Here is a 16455-nt window from a genome sequence, read left to right as displayed (position 1 = left end):
GCAACAAAAGCCATAGCATCTACTTTTAAAGCAAAATTAAAAAGACACAATGTGCCATCACTTTGGGGCACGGGGGAAATAATTAGAAAAGACAGGATGAAAAAGGTTATAGAGATTAGGTGAAAAAGATAGAAATCAGGGGAGGCGGATGGTGCAGCTCTAGAGAAGTGTTGGAGATAAATGCAGGAGGATAGGTTATCGGTTATCACAGTAATGATTAGTCTGCACAATATCAGCTAATACAAACCACATTTCTGTGTATAACCAGAACACAACTAGGAGAACCCATCGATTAAATGACCCACATTCCTTCCTTACATGGAGCTTATCTGCTTTTGTCCTGGTTTCCAATAGTTTCTTCTCACTTGGGCTGATCCGTAAACCTTCATCGCACCAAGCCAAAGCTTCTGCGTATTTCTTTACTTCCATGTAGCATAGAGCCCCTGCAACAAGACAAAGACAGCCCTTACTATTCACAGAATGCCACTTGCTGCACAAAAATGATAGATGTGATTTGAAAAGGCGATATCCACAGTGATCACCACCACTGTTAGAGCTAGAACCGTTTATTTTTTTTTCATACTAGCTGAATACCAGTGCTTCGCCACGGGATGAGGATTGTATATTAGAATTATAGTTGTTCCTTAATTTATGTTGGAGCGCAGCACATTATGCATCTCCTAATATACTCTGTGCTGCTGGGGGACCCTGCTACTGCCACTATATAACTCTCAGTGTGTGGGTTCATGCTATCTCCATTCCCCTCCTCACATCATGCCACTGTCCCTGTCACATGTAGCCCTGTCATCAATGTCAGATCATACATGTCTTGATATAGTCTGTGCTGCTGCTCCACCCCCCCACCCCCCCACCGCTGTAAAATTGCTCCTGCCATTCCAGAGTTATTCTGTCTGCTTAAATACTCTGTGCTGCCGCCTCATCCCTAGGGATGCTAGTGGTGTGTTACCCCCTACAGTGTTTGTTCACAGATTGTAAGCCATATGTGTACCAAGTTTTGCTTAAATAGCTCCTGCCGTTCTGCAGTTATGCTGTCTGCTAAAATACTCTGTGCTGCTTCATCAACGCTAGGGGTGTTTTACCAGCACAGTGTTTGTTTTCATATTGTATGTGTACCAAGTTTGGTGTAAATTGCTCCAGCCATTCAAGAATTATGCTGTCTCCTGATATACTCTGTGCTGCTGTCCCACCCCTAGGAGTGCTGCTGTCCCACCCCTAGGAGTGCTAGGGGTGTCTTACCCCCCACAGTGTTTGTTCCCAGATTGTAAGTCATATATGCACCAAGTTTGTTGTAAATTGCTGCAGTCATTCCGGAGTTATGTTGGAACATACATATGAGCGTACAGCAAAAATTATGGTTTTTAATGAATAAAATATGAACAGTAATTCATAGAGCATAAAGCTAGGATAATCCTACATTTTTAATGAAGGCATAATGGGGTGATTCAGACCAATTCGTTTGGGTCAGAATTTGGCCTCTTCCCCAATGGGGTCTGTGAATAAGCATGCGCGATTACGCACACAGGCAAACCACGGGAGTGAACTGTTTCGGCGAGTTTCACACTGTCGCTCCGGACAGGGAGGTCCGGGGGCGGGCAGGAGAACGCCCAGCGTTTTATGGCTATTCCCCTGGGAGCACAGGTGCATTGCTGCCTGCATGTGGCGAGCGGCTGACATCACATGACGCAAACTCCTGCCCCCTTTTAAATATAGAATTACTTTTATCCATGGATGGAGAAACAAAACAAAACAAAAAAATCATTCGATGGTCATCAACCATCAAATGATTTTTTGGTCCGGGCGGCCGCATTTGAGGGGATGTGTTCTCGTACACATCACATCGCATGCTAATGAGGGAAATCGGGCAGTGGCGGAGCTGGGCAGGCTTACCTGTTCCCTAAGCTGTGAGTATATGCAGCCTAGCAAACTGGCTTGAATCAGGCCCAATATCTGGTCCTCCCCTTTTATAGAACAGCGCCAACAATAATCTGGAATCATTGTCCGGAGCGCTGACAAACCTTTTGTAACCTTTAGCTGATACAAAAAAAGAGGATGGTGTGGAAATACTAAGTTCCCACCAGATGGCGCTGTCACACTCAAACAAATTTTTCTCCCTAATAAAACACTTAAAATTGTTTTTGTGCTTGTGATTTTTTAATAATCATACACCATGGTATACATAATAAAATAGAAAATGCGCATTTTACATTTAAATTTTACACTCAAATATAACAAACAAGACAAACAACATTTAACATATAATGGGCTAGACACAGGCTGGCTATGAGGCTTTAGGCTGCATATTGCTTTATGAGACAATAAATGCTGTGAGCAAATAGTTACCAGTCCACAAAGAATGGTCCCACTTGTGTCTCAGGGAAAAAGTTCCAGGTCCTATATCCGAGCAAGAACTGCCAAGTGTATTGCAGTGGATGTCCACTCCCTTTGTTGGAGGGGTTCTGCTCCAGGTACTGGTACCGTCCCTTTATAGACTGTCCAATCCCAATTGGGATATTTGTAATCCGCAGTGGTATCGACTGGCAATGGTCTGGGCAGAGCAGGCTCCAGAACGCGTTTCTCCGCCTCTATTTTGTATCAGCGGCTGGCTGAGGAAGCCGCTGATACAAAATAGAGGCGGAGAAACGCGTTCTGGAGCCTGCTCTGCCCAGACCATTGCCAGTCGATACCACTGCGGATTACAAATATCCCAATTGGGATTGGACAGTCTATAAAGGGACGGTACCAGTACCTGGAGCAGAACCCCTCCAACAAAGGGAGTGGACATCCACTGCAATACACTTGGCAGTTCTTGCTCGGATATAGGACCTGGAACTTTTTCCCTGAGACACAAGTGGGACCATTCTTTGTGGACTGGTAACTATTTGCTCACAGCATTTATTGTCTCATAAAGCAATATGCAGCCTAAAGCCTCATAGCCAGCCTGTGTCTAGCCCATTATATGTTAAATGTTGTTTGTCTTGTTTGTTATATTTGAGTGTAAAATTTAAATGTAAAATGCGCATTTTCTATTTTATTATGTATACCATGGTGTATGATTATTAAAAAATCACAAGCACAAAAACAATTTTAAGTGTTTTATTAGGGAGAAAAATTTGTTTGAGTGTGACAGCGCCATCTGGTGGGAACTTAGTATTTCCACACCATCCTCTTTTTTGTCCACTATCCAGAGAAAACACGTACTCTCTGTTAAGGTGGCAGCAGACACACTCAAAAGAATTATAATACATAGTACAAACCACATTGTTGTTATTATTTATGCAAAGGAATATAGAAGGATTCACGGTGTTAACTCCTCTATTACAAATCAGCCAGCGCTACTGAGTGAGCATTCACTCATTTCCCTTTCCCCCTTTAGCTGATACAACATATTGTATCAGTCTAATGTTCCACTATTGCTAACAAATGACAGAATTACCTCGTATCACTGCCTTTAAGTGGTCTGGTTTGTGCTTTCTTGCGGCCATTGCATCGTTTAGAGACGAGCGATAGTTACCTGTGAGAATACAACGTTAGTTTTTGCATTTTTAATACCTGGAATTTTTTTTTATCAATTTACTTTTATTTTACTGTAAAGACCTCTTTGGTGCAAAAAGCCAATAATGTTGTTTCGTCCACCTAAAGTAACCTAGGGGACCGGAAATAAATTGGTAAGGATCTTCTGCTCCAAATCTAATGAGAGATCAATCCTCCTCCATGACACTGACTCAAAGTACAAGAAGGTTTAACAATACACTAACACAATGGATTGGGAGCCTTGCGCTGAATAATCAAGCTACAATTCCCTCCATGGGCTAGAAGGACTTTGATGGCAAACTTATTGAAGCTGTATCTACTGTGCAGTATTACCCATCAGTCACAGTTCCTGTTCGTAGCTTTGTGTCATCTGCAATGTCACTGGTCTCCTATCATATTGGCCCATAATAGAGGGTCTGGTAGAGACAATGCTGACCCATAAGGACATCTCTGGTATAAAAGTGGAGCCAGAGAATACAAGGGCCCTCATGACCTCACTAGGCCATTAACTACTTTGCCCAAATTGTTTAAAGTTATCTGAATTCAATTTGAATTGTCAGGTTACAAAAACACCTGCTAGCACATACCAAAAACATTACCAAGCTGGACTTGTCCATACACATGAGCGATTTTGCCCAGCGTGTATGGACATCGATGGCCGCTGTCATCGCTGTGGCGGAAAGCCACTCAGTGCATACACACCGAGCTGCTTTCTCCTGCCGGGCGGGGGTGGATGGCTTTGCATAGTGCAGCGCTATGCAAAGCCGTCCTCATAGCCGCTCATCTGCTTGTAATACAAGCAGATGAGCGGCTTTCCAGGCAATGATGCGGGAGCGCGCAGCAGCGCTCATCGCTGGGGCATACACACTGGGCGGCTTTGAGCTGAAAGCAGCTCAAACTTGTGTGTATGGGTCTTTAGCCTTTTTGTAGTGGTGTAACTATATCTTTGTAGGCCCTATAACAAAAGTTTGCATGGGCCCCTATGTACCAACCAATGGTGAAAAATGTATATAGCACATGTTACTTTGAAAGGGAAGGTGGGCACCTTTCAGCTGTGGTCCCCATAGCAGCTGCACCTATGGTAGTTAAGCCCTTGCCTCTTTGTGCAACATTCTCAGTCCTCTCTCTACAGATCTCACTCCCCAGTATTCCTCCCACCGTTGTCCTTATATAACCCATGCAAGGACGGAGGTTATTTGGACTTTGTGTTTACATCAGTCTGGTCTCTGATTGGATGGTTTTCTTTAAACATATAACACCGCTAAAATATGCAGGAAAAAAACAAAACAGGGACAATGTACAAGAACTGCAGTGTAATTTAAGCGACGTCAGAATATTATCCTATATAATGAAAGCCTAACGCTGCTCCTCACCTCTGTGGTGCACCAGTAGCCACTAGATGGCTCCCAGCAGCTCAGTCTGGTAACTAGTGCTATATATTACTGTAGGTACACCTACCTAAATAAAACTGTGCAGCGGCTCTGTTGGTGTACAGCACAGCGTTCAGCTCCGGGTCCTCGCAGTTCTTCTTGATGCCCTCTGTATAGGCGATGATGGCTTTCTTGTAATTCTTTTCTTTAAAGTACTCATTCCCCTCTTCTTTATAGGACGTGGCTTGTTCTGTTGGTGAACCACGGGCAATAGGCAGACAGGGAAGAACAGGTCACTCCCAAACACCACAACTCTGATTAGTAGTAACGAGCTCTATTCTTATGAACAATCAATAATTGTGCAAGTGCCTCAGATTATTTTATGGCAATGGGGAACAGTTATATGGAAACATGCCAAAAAGTGATGTAACACACAGTGGCCAATCAGATTTAAACTAGTAGTTTAGTAAATGAAAGGAAACCTCTGATTGGTTGGTGTATGTTACAGTACAATTATCTGTGCATTAGTTAGAATGTTGTATATCGCAGATGCTTCACATACAGGTAGTCATGTGGAGGCACAAGTCCCATCTCATTACACCATGGGATGAGACTTGTGCCATCCCAGAGAGGTTACTGGTTCCCAGTAATAATATTGGGAACCAGTGACCTAGGTTGAACTCGATGGACTGACATCTTTTTTTTTTTTCCAACCTTAATTACTTTGTTACTTGACTGACTTAATAATTATTCAGCCTGAGTCACTTCAATCAGCACCTTAATACGATGATACCACAAGCGATGGACATACCTGAACTAAATGTCTAGCGCCCTCTAGTGTTGAACAAATGCAACCATTCACCTTCCAGTAGTAACCAGATAATAATTACACATGGCCCATGGGACGAATTCAGACCTCTTCGCAAGGCAGCCAGATGGATAAAACCATGCTGCACTGCAGGGGGAGGGCAGATGTAACAGGTGCAGGAGAGTTAGATTTGGGTGAGTTATCTTGTTTCTGTGCAGGGTAAATACTGGCTGCTTTATTATTATTACAATGCAATTTAGATTTCAGTTTAAACACACCCCACCCACATCTAACTCTAAGCACATGTTACATCTGCCCCACCTGCAGTGCAGCATGGTTTTATTATCCATCAGCAAAAATTGCAGCCTTGCTACCAGGTCTGAATCAGACCTGGTATAATGACATATTGTTTCTGTTGGTCCTGTTTTTCTTTTCTATTAAATACCAGTGTTCTTAGCGCGGTTGGCTTGATGGAAGAGGGCTTTAAGCAGTGACTTGAATGCTGCAATCAAATACACCCTAAATGACTCCCTACGCCCCATACATGCTTATGTACCTCTATACAACACCATTGTTCTTTATTGATTTATGGGTAATACTGTGCATGTTGTGGGCAAGCCTATGTCACTTTAACAGAGACAAAACTCAAGGTTGATACACATGGGGCAATTTTCACCCCATTTCTAAGTGATCCGACTAGATCGCAAAAAAATGGAGCACTGATCGCTCCGTGTGTACAGCCCCGAGCGACGCCATCGCCTGCAGGGAAAGACAGTGCTTGCACTGGCTACCCTGCTAGCTCGCGGGGCTTTGCCTATAAACAACAGGCAAAGCCCCGTGATACACACATCGCGGTGTGCATCGTGGGTGTACTGCAATGTGCTTCTCTCAGCACGGAGGGCAGGTCACCCCGTGGGTACGGGGCTCAGCACCAACATGCAATAAAAACGGGTTGGATAAAAAGCTTAAATATAATTACATTTGTAGGACCCAGATCGGCAATTTGTCCACATGTTGTTGTAGAATATACTTATAATGGAAAGTTAGGGCAGGCCTAAAATTTAGCTACACTGGTTTTTCCATTACTATGTGGTGACTTATATAAACACTATCGCACATCATAGCATGAAGCGATGTGTTGGGAATACAGAGATGCCATATGGAATATTTGGTTATGACATACAAAGCAGCTATGCTGTAAACCTGGCACAGGGCTGACCTCCACCTCATGCGTGGAGTAAGACATTGGTGTACGCAGGGAAGCGGCACATGCTCAGCATGGTAATGAATCATCTGCTTTCCCCGTTTCTGCACCTTAACTCCGCCCCCGTCATATGTAAATGGCTAGAATACCTTTAGGGGAGCGATCACTGTCAAACAGCATAGACTGAATGCAGGCCAGCTCCGGTGCTTTCTCCGGGTCAATTTCCTCAGGCGCTTTCTTCATGAACATTGGAATCTTGTCAAACTCCTGTAATGTATGGGAAAAATGTATTTTATAATCTCACAGGAAAACACAGAGGCCCTTATTCTGGTTCACTCGCAAAGGTAAGTTCCTTCTCAGGGGATGCGGTCCTTTGGTCTAAAGCATGATGGTCGATAGTCATTAGGTCGACATGGGAAAAGGTCGACATAAGAATAGGTCATTAGTGCGAAAGGTCATTAGTTCGACAGTGTCTAGGTCAACAGTCAAAAGGTCGACATGGGGTTTTTCACTGTTTTTTGAGCCGACAGGTGGTATTTCATGCCCTACCATTTACTAGGGCGTGGTGGGAGAATAAAAGTGTGCCGAGCGTAGGGAGGCACTGTGCCTGACGCATTGTGAGCGATGCGGTGCACTTTAAACTGTGTCCATGTTGACTGTGTTGACATTCAGGTAAAAAAAACTGTGAAAAACCCCATGTCGACCTTTTGACTGTCGACCTAGACATTGGAACTAATGACCTTTTGACCTATAACCATGTTGACCTTCATGCTGTCGACCAAATGATCCCAACCCCTTCTCAGATGGACAAATCCATGTGCACTGCAGGTGGGGCAGATGTAACATGTGCAGAGAGAGTTACATTTGGGCTAGTGATTTTGTTTCTGTGCAGGGAAATTACTGACTGCATACCCTCCAACATGACCCACTGCATTCAGTACACAATGCTCTCTTCCTGGACTTCCCTATTAATGTAGGAGTGCCATCACCTGAGTTGAAACACCCTTCTCGTCAATTACCTAGTTCCACACAGGTGATGGCAATCATACATTACCAGGGACGTCCAGGAGCAGAGCATTGTGTACCGAAAGCAATGGGTCATGTTGGAGGGTATGTGACTGCTTTCTTTTTACACTGCAATATAGATCTCACTTTGAAGTAAAACCCCACCAAATCTAACGCTCTCTGTTACAAGTTACATCTGCCCCACGTGCAGTGCACATGGTTTTGTCCATTTGAGAAGAAATTTGCCTTTGTGAGTGAACCAGAATAAGGGCTATACTGCCCAATGCATTTCAGGGGCAGTGGGTCCTATAGTATTACTCCTCTGTGTACTACAACTTATAGATAGCTGGCAGGTTGTCGGACACACTGCTGTTACTGAAGGATGGCACCTGAATTCAAGCAACTACCCAACCCACACAAACATAACCCCATGCCAGCTATAACTTGTACAGACACACATTAATCCCAGACAGATGTTGCTCATTGATCTGGAATAGGCAGGGAGGTGCAAGGAGTTGGCTTACCAGGTGTTCTAGGTAATAGAAATGATCTATGCAGTTTGCAGATTTTTGGATTCACACCAAAGGTCATGGCCGATGATGTCTCAGTCAGCATCCCTGATATTCTATTATCTGCGTTTTATGTAATGTAACCCCATATGATTGTTCTTGTTCATAGCAAAACATCTGTAGGATGTGTCATGGGAGTGGGAAGTTATATTCCATTATACTTCACAATGCAGTATTCCACTTTATTTTCTGAATAGCCCTATACTGTATTATATAGAAGTAGCATGTTGATAACTAATGTAAATTCTGTGACACATTGGCAATTATATTCATGACATTTAATACACAGATGACTTACCTCCTCCCATCTGTCCTCACTTAATGCTCCTGTGTACTTCTGGCTTTGGAATTTGTCCATAAACTGGTCCATGACCTCATCATCCTCTGGGGTGTTTGGATCCATGACAGCAGTTATAGTCCCTGAATCTGTAGAGAACTAGAGTGAGAACAGATCTACAAAAGCACTGATACCCACTGAGCTGCAGCATGTGCTGTATTATGGAAGTCATCTTATATCCATATATAATGCAAAGCTAGGTACACACCTAAAGATTTATCTGTCTGGTGGGAACAAAAATCTGGTAATGCACTGGAGAAAATGATTGGACCATTTGCTCCCAAACGCTGGAGATCAGATAATAGTCATTTAGACAAATTATGTAAATCCATTTGATCTAACAGATTAGTCCAAATAATAGTTTTTGCCAATTTCCCAGTGTTTGCGATCAAATGATTGCTTGTCATTGGCTCCCATACATTACCAGATTTTTGTTCCCACCAGACAGATTGGATAGATGAATCATTAGGTGTGTGCCCAGCATAACCATGTGCACTGCAGGGGGGGGCAGGTGTAACATGTGCAGAGTGTGTTCAGGTGGGCATATATTAGGGCAATATCTTCCCTCGGAGAAGTTGCCTGCAATCACCCCTTGAGCCATCCGTTAAGGTCCCAGGATCGCATGCAGTTGTTTTGCCAGTGATCCCAGCCAAACCGGAATTAATACCAAGAGATTGCTTTTGCAGCCGATGCAACTTGGAGGCTCCAATGCGATGCACATGTGACCGCGCACCGCATTGAACCTGCTGTCATTCACATGCAATTTGGGCGACCTTTAGATTTGGGCAGGGGTGTGTTCAAACTGAAATCTAAATTGCAGTGTGAAAATAAAGCAGTCAAAATTTTCCCTGCACAGAAACAAATCTAAATCTCTCTGCACATGTTGCATCTGCCTCACCTGCAGTGCAACATGGTTTTGCCCATTTTGAGAATAAATCATGAGAAAACACACTGGTAGCCTATCCCAGTAACACTGCAGCCAATAAATCAATCTGAGTGTATCCGAGGAGCATTATAGGGCCTACACACATGCCGATTGAGTCAAGTGAGGACATTGTGATCCTAGTAATAATCTTCATTTGGTTGACATCCCTCTAAAATCTACATGGAAACATTTCTATATATATATATATATATATATATATATATATATATATATATATATATATATATATATATATATATATATATATATATATATATATATATATATATATATATATATATATATATATATATATATATATATATATATATATATATATAAAGAAAACAAAAACACAAAATGTGCCAGTACTTTAGGCAGCCAAAGTCCTGATATGCATAAACATTAGTACAAAGTGAATGGTGTAATGAAGGGCTCAAGACTATACAAAAATGAGGTGAACAGTAACAGAACCCATACCCAGAACTTCTTGGACACTGGTGTAAATGATCCGACTATAGATTATCAATGAGACTTATTTTGGTGTTACATAAAGTAGCGCAGAATTGTTCATCTCGTGATGTGAGAAAGCAGCAGTGAGACATCTGTCTCTACATGTGGAAGATTGATGAGGACTGTCTGTATCTTACAGGGGGGTTATTATGAATGGGGAAACTGCTTTGATAGCTGTGAAATGTGTACAAATAAAAAGAGCCTATATAAATGGAATAAAGTGTGATATAGAATTAAGGTCGGGTTAAGCATAGGGACTAGTAATCTGACATCAAGAGAGATAGCTAAACAGCTGTAGGACACCAATTGTTGTGGAATTCCAAATATCAGCATGTCCTGCCCTGCCTGATTTCGACAGCCACAGCAAGCCTGTTTTGTGCAGGATGTACATGTAATAACCTCCTGCCTCTGGTGCTTATATTGTAGTAGAGTAGTATAGTATAGTATAGTATATGGTAGTATATTCAGTCTACTGCCCTCCTGTCAACTACTTACCCCAACCCGACACGTTTCCTGCTGTGGGTAGGGCCCTGTGTCACACGTGTCCCAATGTGCACCTCGCTCTTTCTCCCCCCGGCAGGCTTCCGGCCACACTTCCTGGTTCTATTACCCTTGAGATTTTTGTGACTGAACTGTATATGACAGTCCGTGGTAAGTGTAAGCGGGCTGGGAAAGAGGGGTGGCTGGTCGCTGGTGTATGATAGTATCGTATGTAAGTGTAATGATGTGTACCACTCGCATTATCATCATTCACTAGCTGCTAGATACATGGGTACCTAGCTAACATGGGCCGTCCACCAATGGAATAATAATATAATATTCCGCTCACATTACCGGTTGCAGTTACGGTACAGTGGTCCTCCTCTCTGTTGGTGGTCTGTCATGTTGCTGCAGTGGGAGCTATTAGGTGTGGTGATGGATGTTTCGCTGTAGTGGTACTCATCACATGATCAATGCTCAGAGAGGAGGCAGACCACCCTTTATAACTTATGTTAATTCGAGCACCCTGCACCTTTTCAAAATTCTTGTAAGTCTTCCTTCCTGCCTAGGGTGCGTGTCACTCTCTGCTGTGGCACTTCTAGCACAGTCTAGTTTGTATCTCAGTGCTGAGATACAAACCAGACTCTGGTACAAGCACCACCCCAGGCACATACTTCCCAACATGACCCTTTCCAGGAGGGACACATTGCTTTGCTCCTGCACTTCCCTCTTAATTTTGATTGCCATCACCTGTGGAGAAACACCTTTCTTATTAGTTAACCTGTTCAAAAACTGGTGATGGCTATCATACATTAAGAGGAAAGTCCAGTAGCAGAGTAGTTTGTCCCTCCTGGCATGGGTCATGTTGGGAGGTATGCAGGCAGGAAAGAGGAATTGCAAGATTTACAAGGTGCAGGGTAGCAATTGAGATGATTTGTCGTTTAGTATTGCCCCCTTCCCGTAGCCCCCCGCAATTGCCTGTAAATATTACAATATCCTGCCCTCTTTACTAGGGATGGCCATCAACTATTTTAAATAATCTATGGTTTATGGCCGATGTGAATACTTTTGCCATCGATGTGGGAGATCCAGATGGTTTCCACTACATCGATGGCACAGCAGAAACTATGTTGTTTTTTATCCCAAGTTGCATAGCTCCTCCTCCAACAACCCTGAATCCCCACCCCATTTTCTGATTGGCCCATGGGCCAGTCAGTCAAATAAAATGTATGACGATCAAGATCAATAGCTAAAACTATCTATAGTTCTCCATCACATTGTTTGCTACTATCGATAACTGGTTACAGTATCACCATCAATGGCCATCACTACTCTTTACTAGGACGTGGGCAGGATGCGGTAGAACCACCTACTCTTCTGTACTGTGGGGGACTACCCCAAAAATCAGGTTTTTCTCTCAGCTTCCGTTAGGGTATGCAGGTATGTAGTTACTTAGATATTAAAATATGTCTGTAGCATTGGTCACATACTCTTTTGCATTGGCTTTCAGCCCTGCTGTCAGGGATCATGTGTACTGCATTTTTTCTTGTGGTGCTGGGATAAGAGCTACATTGTTTTAGTTGAAGTTTATTGCACTTGAATACCTTCCATATTGCAGTACCATCAGTTTTGACATTAGACACTGTAAAGAACTGTACATGTGGAACTGTACGTATATTGCCACGTCATGTTTCAGAAATTATCTTTAAATTCTAGCATGCAGTTACTTTAGACCAGGGATGAGGAACCTTTGGCCCTCCAGCTATTGTTGAACTAAACATCCTAGCATGGCCAAATGGCAAAGTAGTAGCAGGGCATGCTGGGATGTGTAGTTCAACAACAGCTGGAGTGTCAAGGTTAGCCATCACTACATTAGGGCATGCAAAAACAGGGCAGGACCTTATGTTGAATACCCCCAAGCTGTAGCCTCAGCAGGCATGGGTGCTGCCTATCGCATTGCCAGCTTGGACTCCAACCCATATTCCTGTGACAAAACCAAGGAGGCAGGCAGCTCTAGCCTCACACCCCCTACTCCAGGCATGTCCAAACTATGGCCCTCCAGCTGTTGTGAAACTACACATCCCAGCATGCCTTGCCATAGTTTTTAACATTCTATAATAGCAAAACTGTGGCAATGAATGATGAGACTTGTAGTTTCACAACAGCTGCAGGACCATAGTTTGGACATGCCTGCCCTACTCCCACACCACAGTTCTTAATGTTGTCCATGGTGATAGTCACAGATCTGTTTTCCCACTTTTTACCCCATTCGCTGGTGGAGGAGACATGCAGCAGCCACAAATACTGTTTTAATCATGGAAATGTAATTAAGGATACATTTTACTTTTGCAGTTGTCAAGATGAAGAAAGATGTATGGAACATAACTGCTATATTTTTTTTTTTTTGATTTGTTTTTGTTTATACTTGTTCTGCATTTATCACATTATCAATTTTCATGTAATTTCTGTATATTTGAAAAATGTGTAATTTAACCTCATAAAAGTTGCTACAGAAAACTCCACCCAAAATATATAAATTCCTGTAACACTAACTAGTCTCTGGTCCCACAGCTTTCCAAAAATGTTGTTAAATTACAAATATCTTCTGGTAATTAGTGCTAATGAGCCCCTTTGATTCTTCTACCTGTGAAAAAACACTTTCTGTTTACTTGGAAGGACTCTTCATATCTGGGACTCCCATTCCTTCTAATGTTAATAATTTTTACAATGATAATAACATCCCCTTACGGATTCAGCCGACGTCCTTGGCCACTGAATCTCGAGGTCTCCTGGTTGAGCCACCTCTCAGCATTCAAGATGTTGTGGTTGCCAAAATTGATGTATTTATTTGGTGCTAGCCCTTGTGCTCTGCCCTGTAAACTATTACATCAGAGGTGTGTGTATAAGTCCTCGATGAATGGCTTATAACTGTATGATCCGCTCCAAACTGCAAGGGGGTGGGTTGATCTGAATAAGTACCACGAGGCTGCTCTCACCAAGTTATGTGACTGGTGTCCCCCTCCCCATTATAATTTTTGGATGGATCTAGAATGTGCCCTCCTTCTAGAATTCCCTCTTCCTGACCTCCGTTGGTTACCATTACAGCTACGGCGCTAACTTCAATTGTCCCCTACAGCAGTCCTTGGTACCTTCATCCTTAAACAGTCTCTGCCATTCTGATGGTACCATTTTCCAGGTTTTTTGGGGACTGCCTCATTTTACGCACCTTTTGAATGAATGTTTTTGCCCTTATACAGGATGTTTTAAATCTCACCTTAACTCCAGACCCTTCTTTACCCCTTTAACATTGGAATCCTGCTATTGTTCCTAAATCTGCCCATTCTGTCTTTCGGCACATGTTTATATCTGCGACTATAGCCCAGCACTGGGAATTTACCTCTCTTTTTTCCATTTGCAAAAGTTATTTCCAAAATCCAATTTAATTTTGAGATGGAGACTAGAGAGGTTCCCTATTCTACGGCCCTCTCTTCTGGCTACAGCTTCCATGGCACATTAATCACAGAGGGTGAGGGTGCCCCCTGCTCACCATACTCCATGAAGGCCCTCCCCTCCCCCATTCAATTTAAATGAAACCCCAATGTTAGATTCAGATGCTTAATTTAAACAATGTGTATTTGATGCTTGTTTGATGCCTGTTGGTGAGCGATCTCCCTTGAACCCTTTGTGTTTTTGCTTCTCCTCCCTCGTTGTTCCCCGTTCTCTTTTCTGTAGCTCCATTATTTTCTTTGTTTATGCTCAATTTAAAATGTATTGATGGAAAGGTGCTAATGGGGGTAAGTAACTCCTGTCATTCCCATTATACATTTTAGGACTGTTATTATTTTATTTACTTTTGTCATTATTATTGTGAAGGCTTCATTTTTTTTCTGTTGTTGCTTGTCCTGTAAGCAAAGCATCTTCTACTTTAGGATACGAAGAGCTGAAACCATTAACGTATCCATATGTTTTGCTTGTCTTAACAGTGAGGGCTCGTGATGGTAAGACTGTTGAGAATACCTCTAAGCCACCTAGTGGTCAGCAGAGCACATCACAATGACTCAACCAGAGGAAGACGCCAGTTGCTGTCCAGGGTTTACCAACCAGGGAGCCTATGGAAGGAAAATTCTGCTGAACTTCCACATAAAACAAATGAACCGTCCAGCAAAAGCCAAAGACTCATGTTTAAAGCAGGCCTAATACTGCCTTCAAGTCCAGGTTGCTTTCACTACCTTCCCTACACTGTGAGGTCCATAGAGAAACTCATTCGACTAATAGATAAAGCAATGCAGGAGATCGGAGGACAGAAGATCAACATGGCATCTCTTTGCTCAGCAGAACTGTGGAGGCAGAGCGGGCGATGGGATCTTGTTGGGAAAGAACTGCTGTGTTTAAAGGACAGGCACAATCAGGAATACTGCTTAGGGCCTACCCACGAGGAGTCTGTTTCTCACCTGGTTGCCACAGAAGGAGGGATTAGTTACAAACGGCTCCCTCTGCTGCTCTACCAGACTACGCGGAAGTTCAGGGATGAGAAGAGGCCCTGTTTTGGCCTCCTGCGTGGCAGGGAGTTTTACATGAAAGACATGTATACCTTTGACATAACAGAGGAGGCAGCCTATCAAACGTACAGTAATGTGTGTGAGGCCTACTGTAAACTCTTCAGCGACTTGGATCTGAAGTACGTTAAAGTTCAGGCAGATACGGGAACTATTGGTGGCAAAATGTCGCATGAATTCCACCTCCCTGCAAATATTGGGGAGGATAAGTTATTGGTGTGCGGGAGATGTGACTTTGCAGGAAACGTGGAGGTCTTGGAGGAAGGCAAGAAGAACTGTCCCATGTGTGAAGGTGAGCTGGTGGAGAGCAAAGGCATTGAGATAGCGCACACGTTCTACCTGGGTACAAAGTACTCCCATGTGTTTAATGCCATCTGTTACGATGCTCAGAACAGACCGTCTGTAGCGGAAATGGGATGCTATGGCATTGGCATCACAAGACTGCTGGCGGCATCTATAGAAGTTCTCTCTACCGAAGATGAAATTCATTGGCCTGGTCTTATTGCCCCCTACCAGATTTGTGTCATTACCCCCAAAAAGGGAAGCAAGGAGATGGTAGCATTATCAGCCGCAGAAGAACTTTATGACGAAATATGTGCGGTTCATCATATGAGAAATGAGGCCATGTTAGATGACAGGGACCATTTAACTATCGGTAAAAGGGTCAAGGAAGCCCACATGATGGGCTACCCATTTGTTATTGTGGCAGGCAAAAAGGCCCTGGAGGACCCCCCGCAGTTTGAAGTGCACTGTCACAGAACTGGTGACGTCCAGTTCCTCTCCAAGGAAGGAGTGCTGGACTTAACTAAAGAAATTCAGGTGATCTAGAACCATGTGTCACATAGTGGGGGAAATGTAATAGGGTGTGAGGATCAGGGAGTGACAGAGCTCCTGTTTTTTTTTAAAGCAGCTATCATTGACACAGCAACATCAACATGGATTTGTTGTGCAAATGATTGCTGCTTTAAAGAATAGGAAAACTCTCTCAAAACCTCTCAGTTCCTGATCCTCACCCCCTATTACTGTACATTCCCCCAATATTCATTTTTAAATAAATGGTGAAATAAATAAAACAATTGTACAAAATATACAATGTGGACCCAAGTGTTAATACTAATAAACATATTTTTTTTATA

The 16455-nt window shown here is 43.0% G+C and overlaps 2 protein-coding genes across 6 annotated transcripts in view; one reads left to right on the top strand and one right to left on the bottom strand.

The window, feature by feature from the left end:
* TTC4 (tetratricopeptide repeat domain 4) overlaps positions 1-11231 on the bottom strand; it is a 23329-nt gene extending 12098 nt beyond the window's left edge. Inside the window, exons 1-6 of one of the 4 annotated variants that reach the window (XM_083157315.1) lie at positions 11118-11231; positions 8807-8934; positions 7084-7201; positions 5011-5172; positions 3455-3532; positions 319-443 (exon numbers count right to left, since the gene is read on the bottom strand). In XM_083157315.1, coding sequence (XP_083013441.1) covers positions 319-443; positions 3455-3532; positions 5011-5172; positions 7084-7201; positions 8807-8911 — 588 coding nt within the window. In that variant the 5' untranslated portion in view covers positions 8912-8934; positions 11118-11231. Of the gene's footprint in view, positions 1-318; positions 444-3454; positions 3533-5010; positions 5173-7083; positions 7202-8806; positions 8935-10682; positions 10703-10778; positions 10914-11112 lie in introns of those variants that run through there. The other 3 variants (XM_083157314.1, XM_083157313.1, XM_083157316.1) reach the window with 3 other exon arrangements.
* On the top strand, positions 10782-16455 carry PARS2 (prolyl-tRNA synthetase 2, mitochondrial). 2 transcript variants are annotated; one of them, XM_083157311.1, is made up of 2 exons: positions 10782-10934; positions 14747-16455. In XM_083157311.1, exon 2 carries the CDS (start codon positions 14759-14761, stop codon positions 16145-16147), a length of 1389 nt encoding a protein of 462 aa, XP_083013437.1. In that variant the 5' UTR covers positions 10782-10934; positions 14747-14758; the 3' UTR covers positions 16148-16455. The 2 variants fall into 2 exon arrangements, with proteins under 2 accessions (XP_083013437.1, XP_083013438.1); XM_083157312.1 differs by lacking the exon at positions 10782-10934 and adding an exon at positions 10976-10995.

This window comes from Crinia signifera, chromosome 8, assembly GCF_055691185.1.
Source record: "Crinia signifera chromosome 8, ASM5569118v1, whole genome shotgun sequence".
Lineage (NCBI taxonomy): Eukaryota > Metazoa > Chordata > Amphibia > Anura > Myobatrachidae > Crinia > Crinia signifera.
Note: the sequence above shows the minus strand (reverse complement) of the source record. Positions and strands in the feature narration are given on the sequence as shown.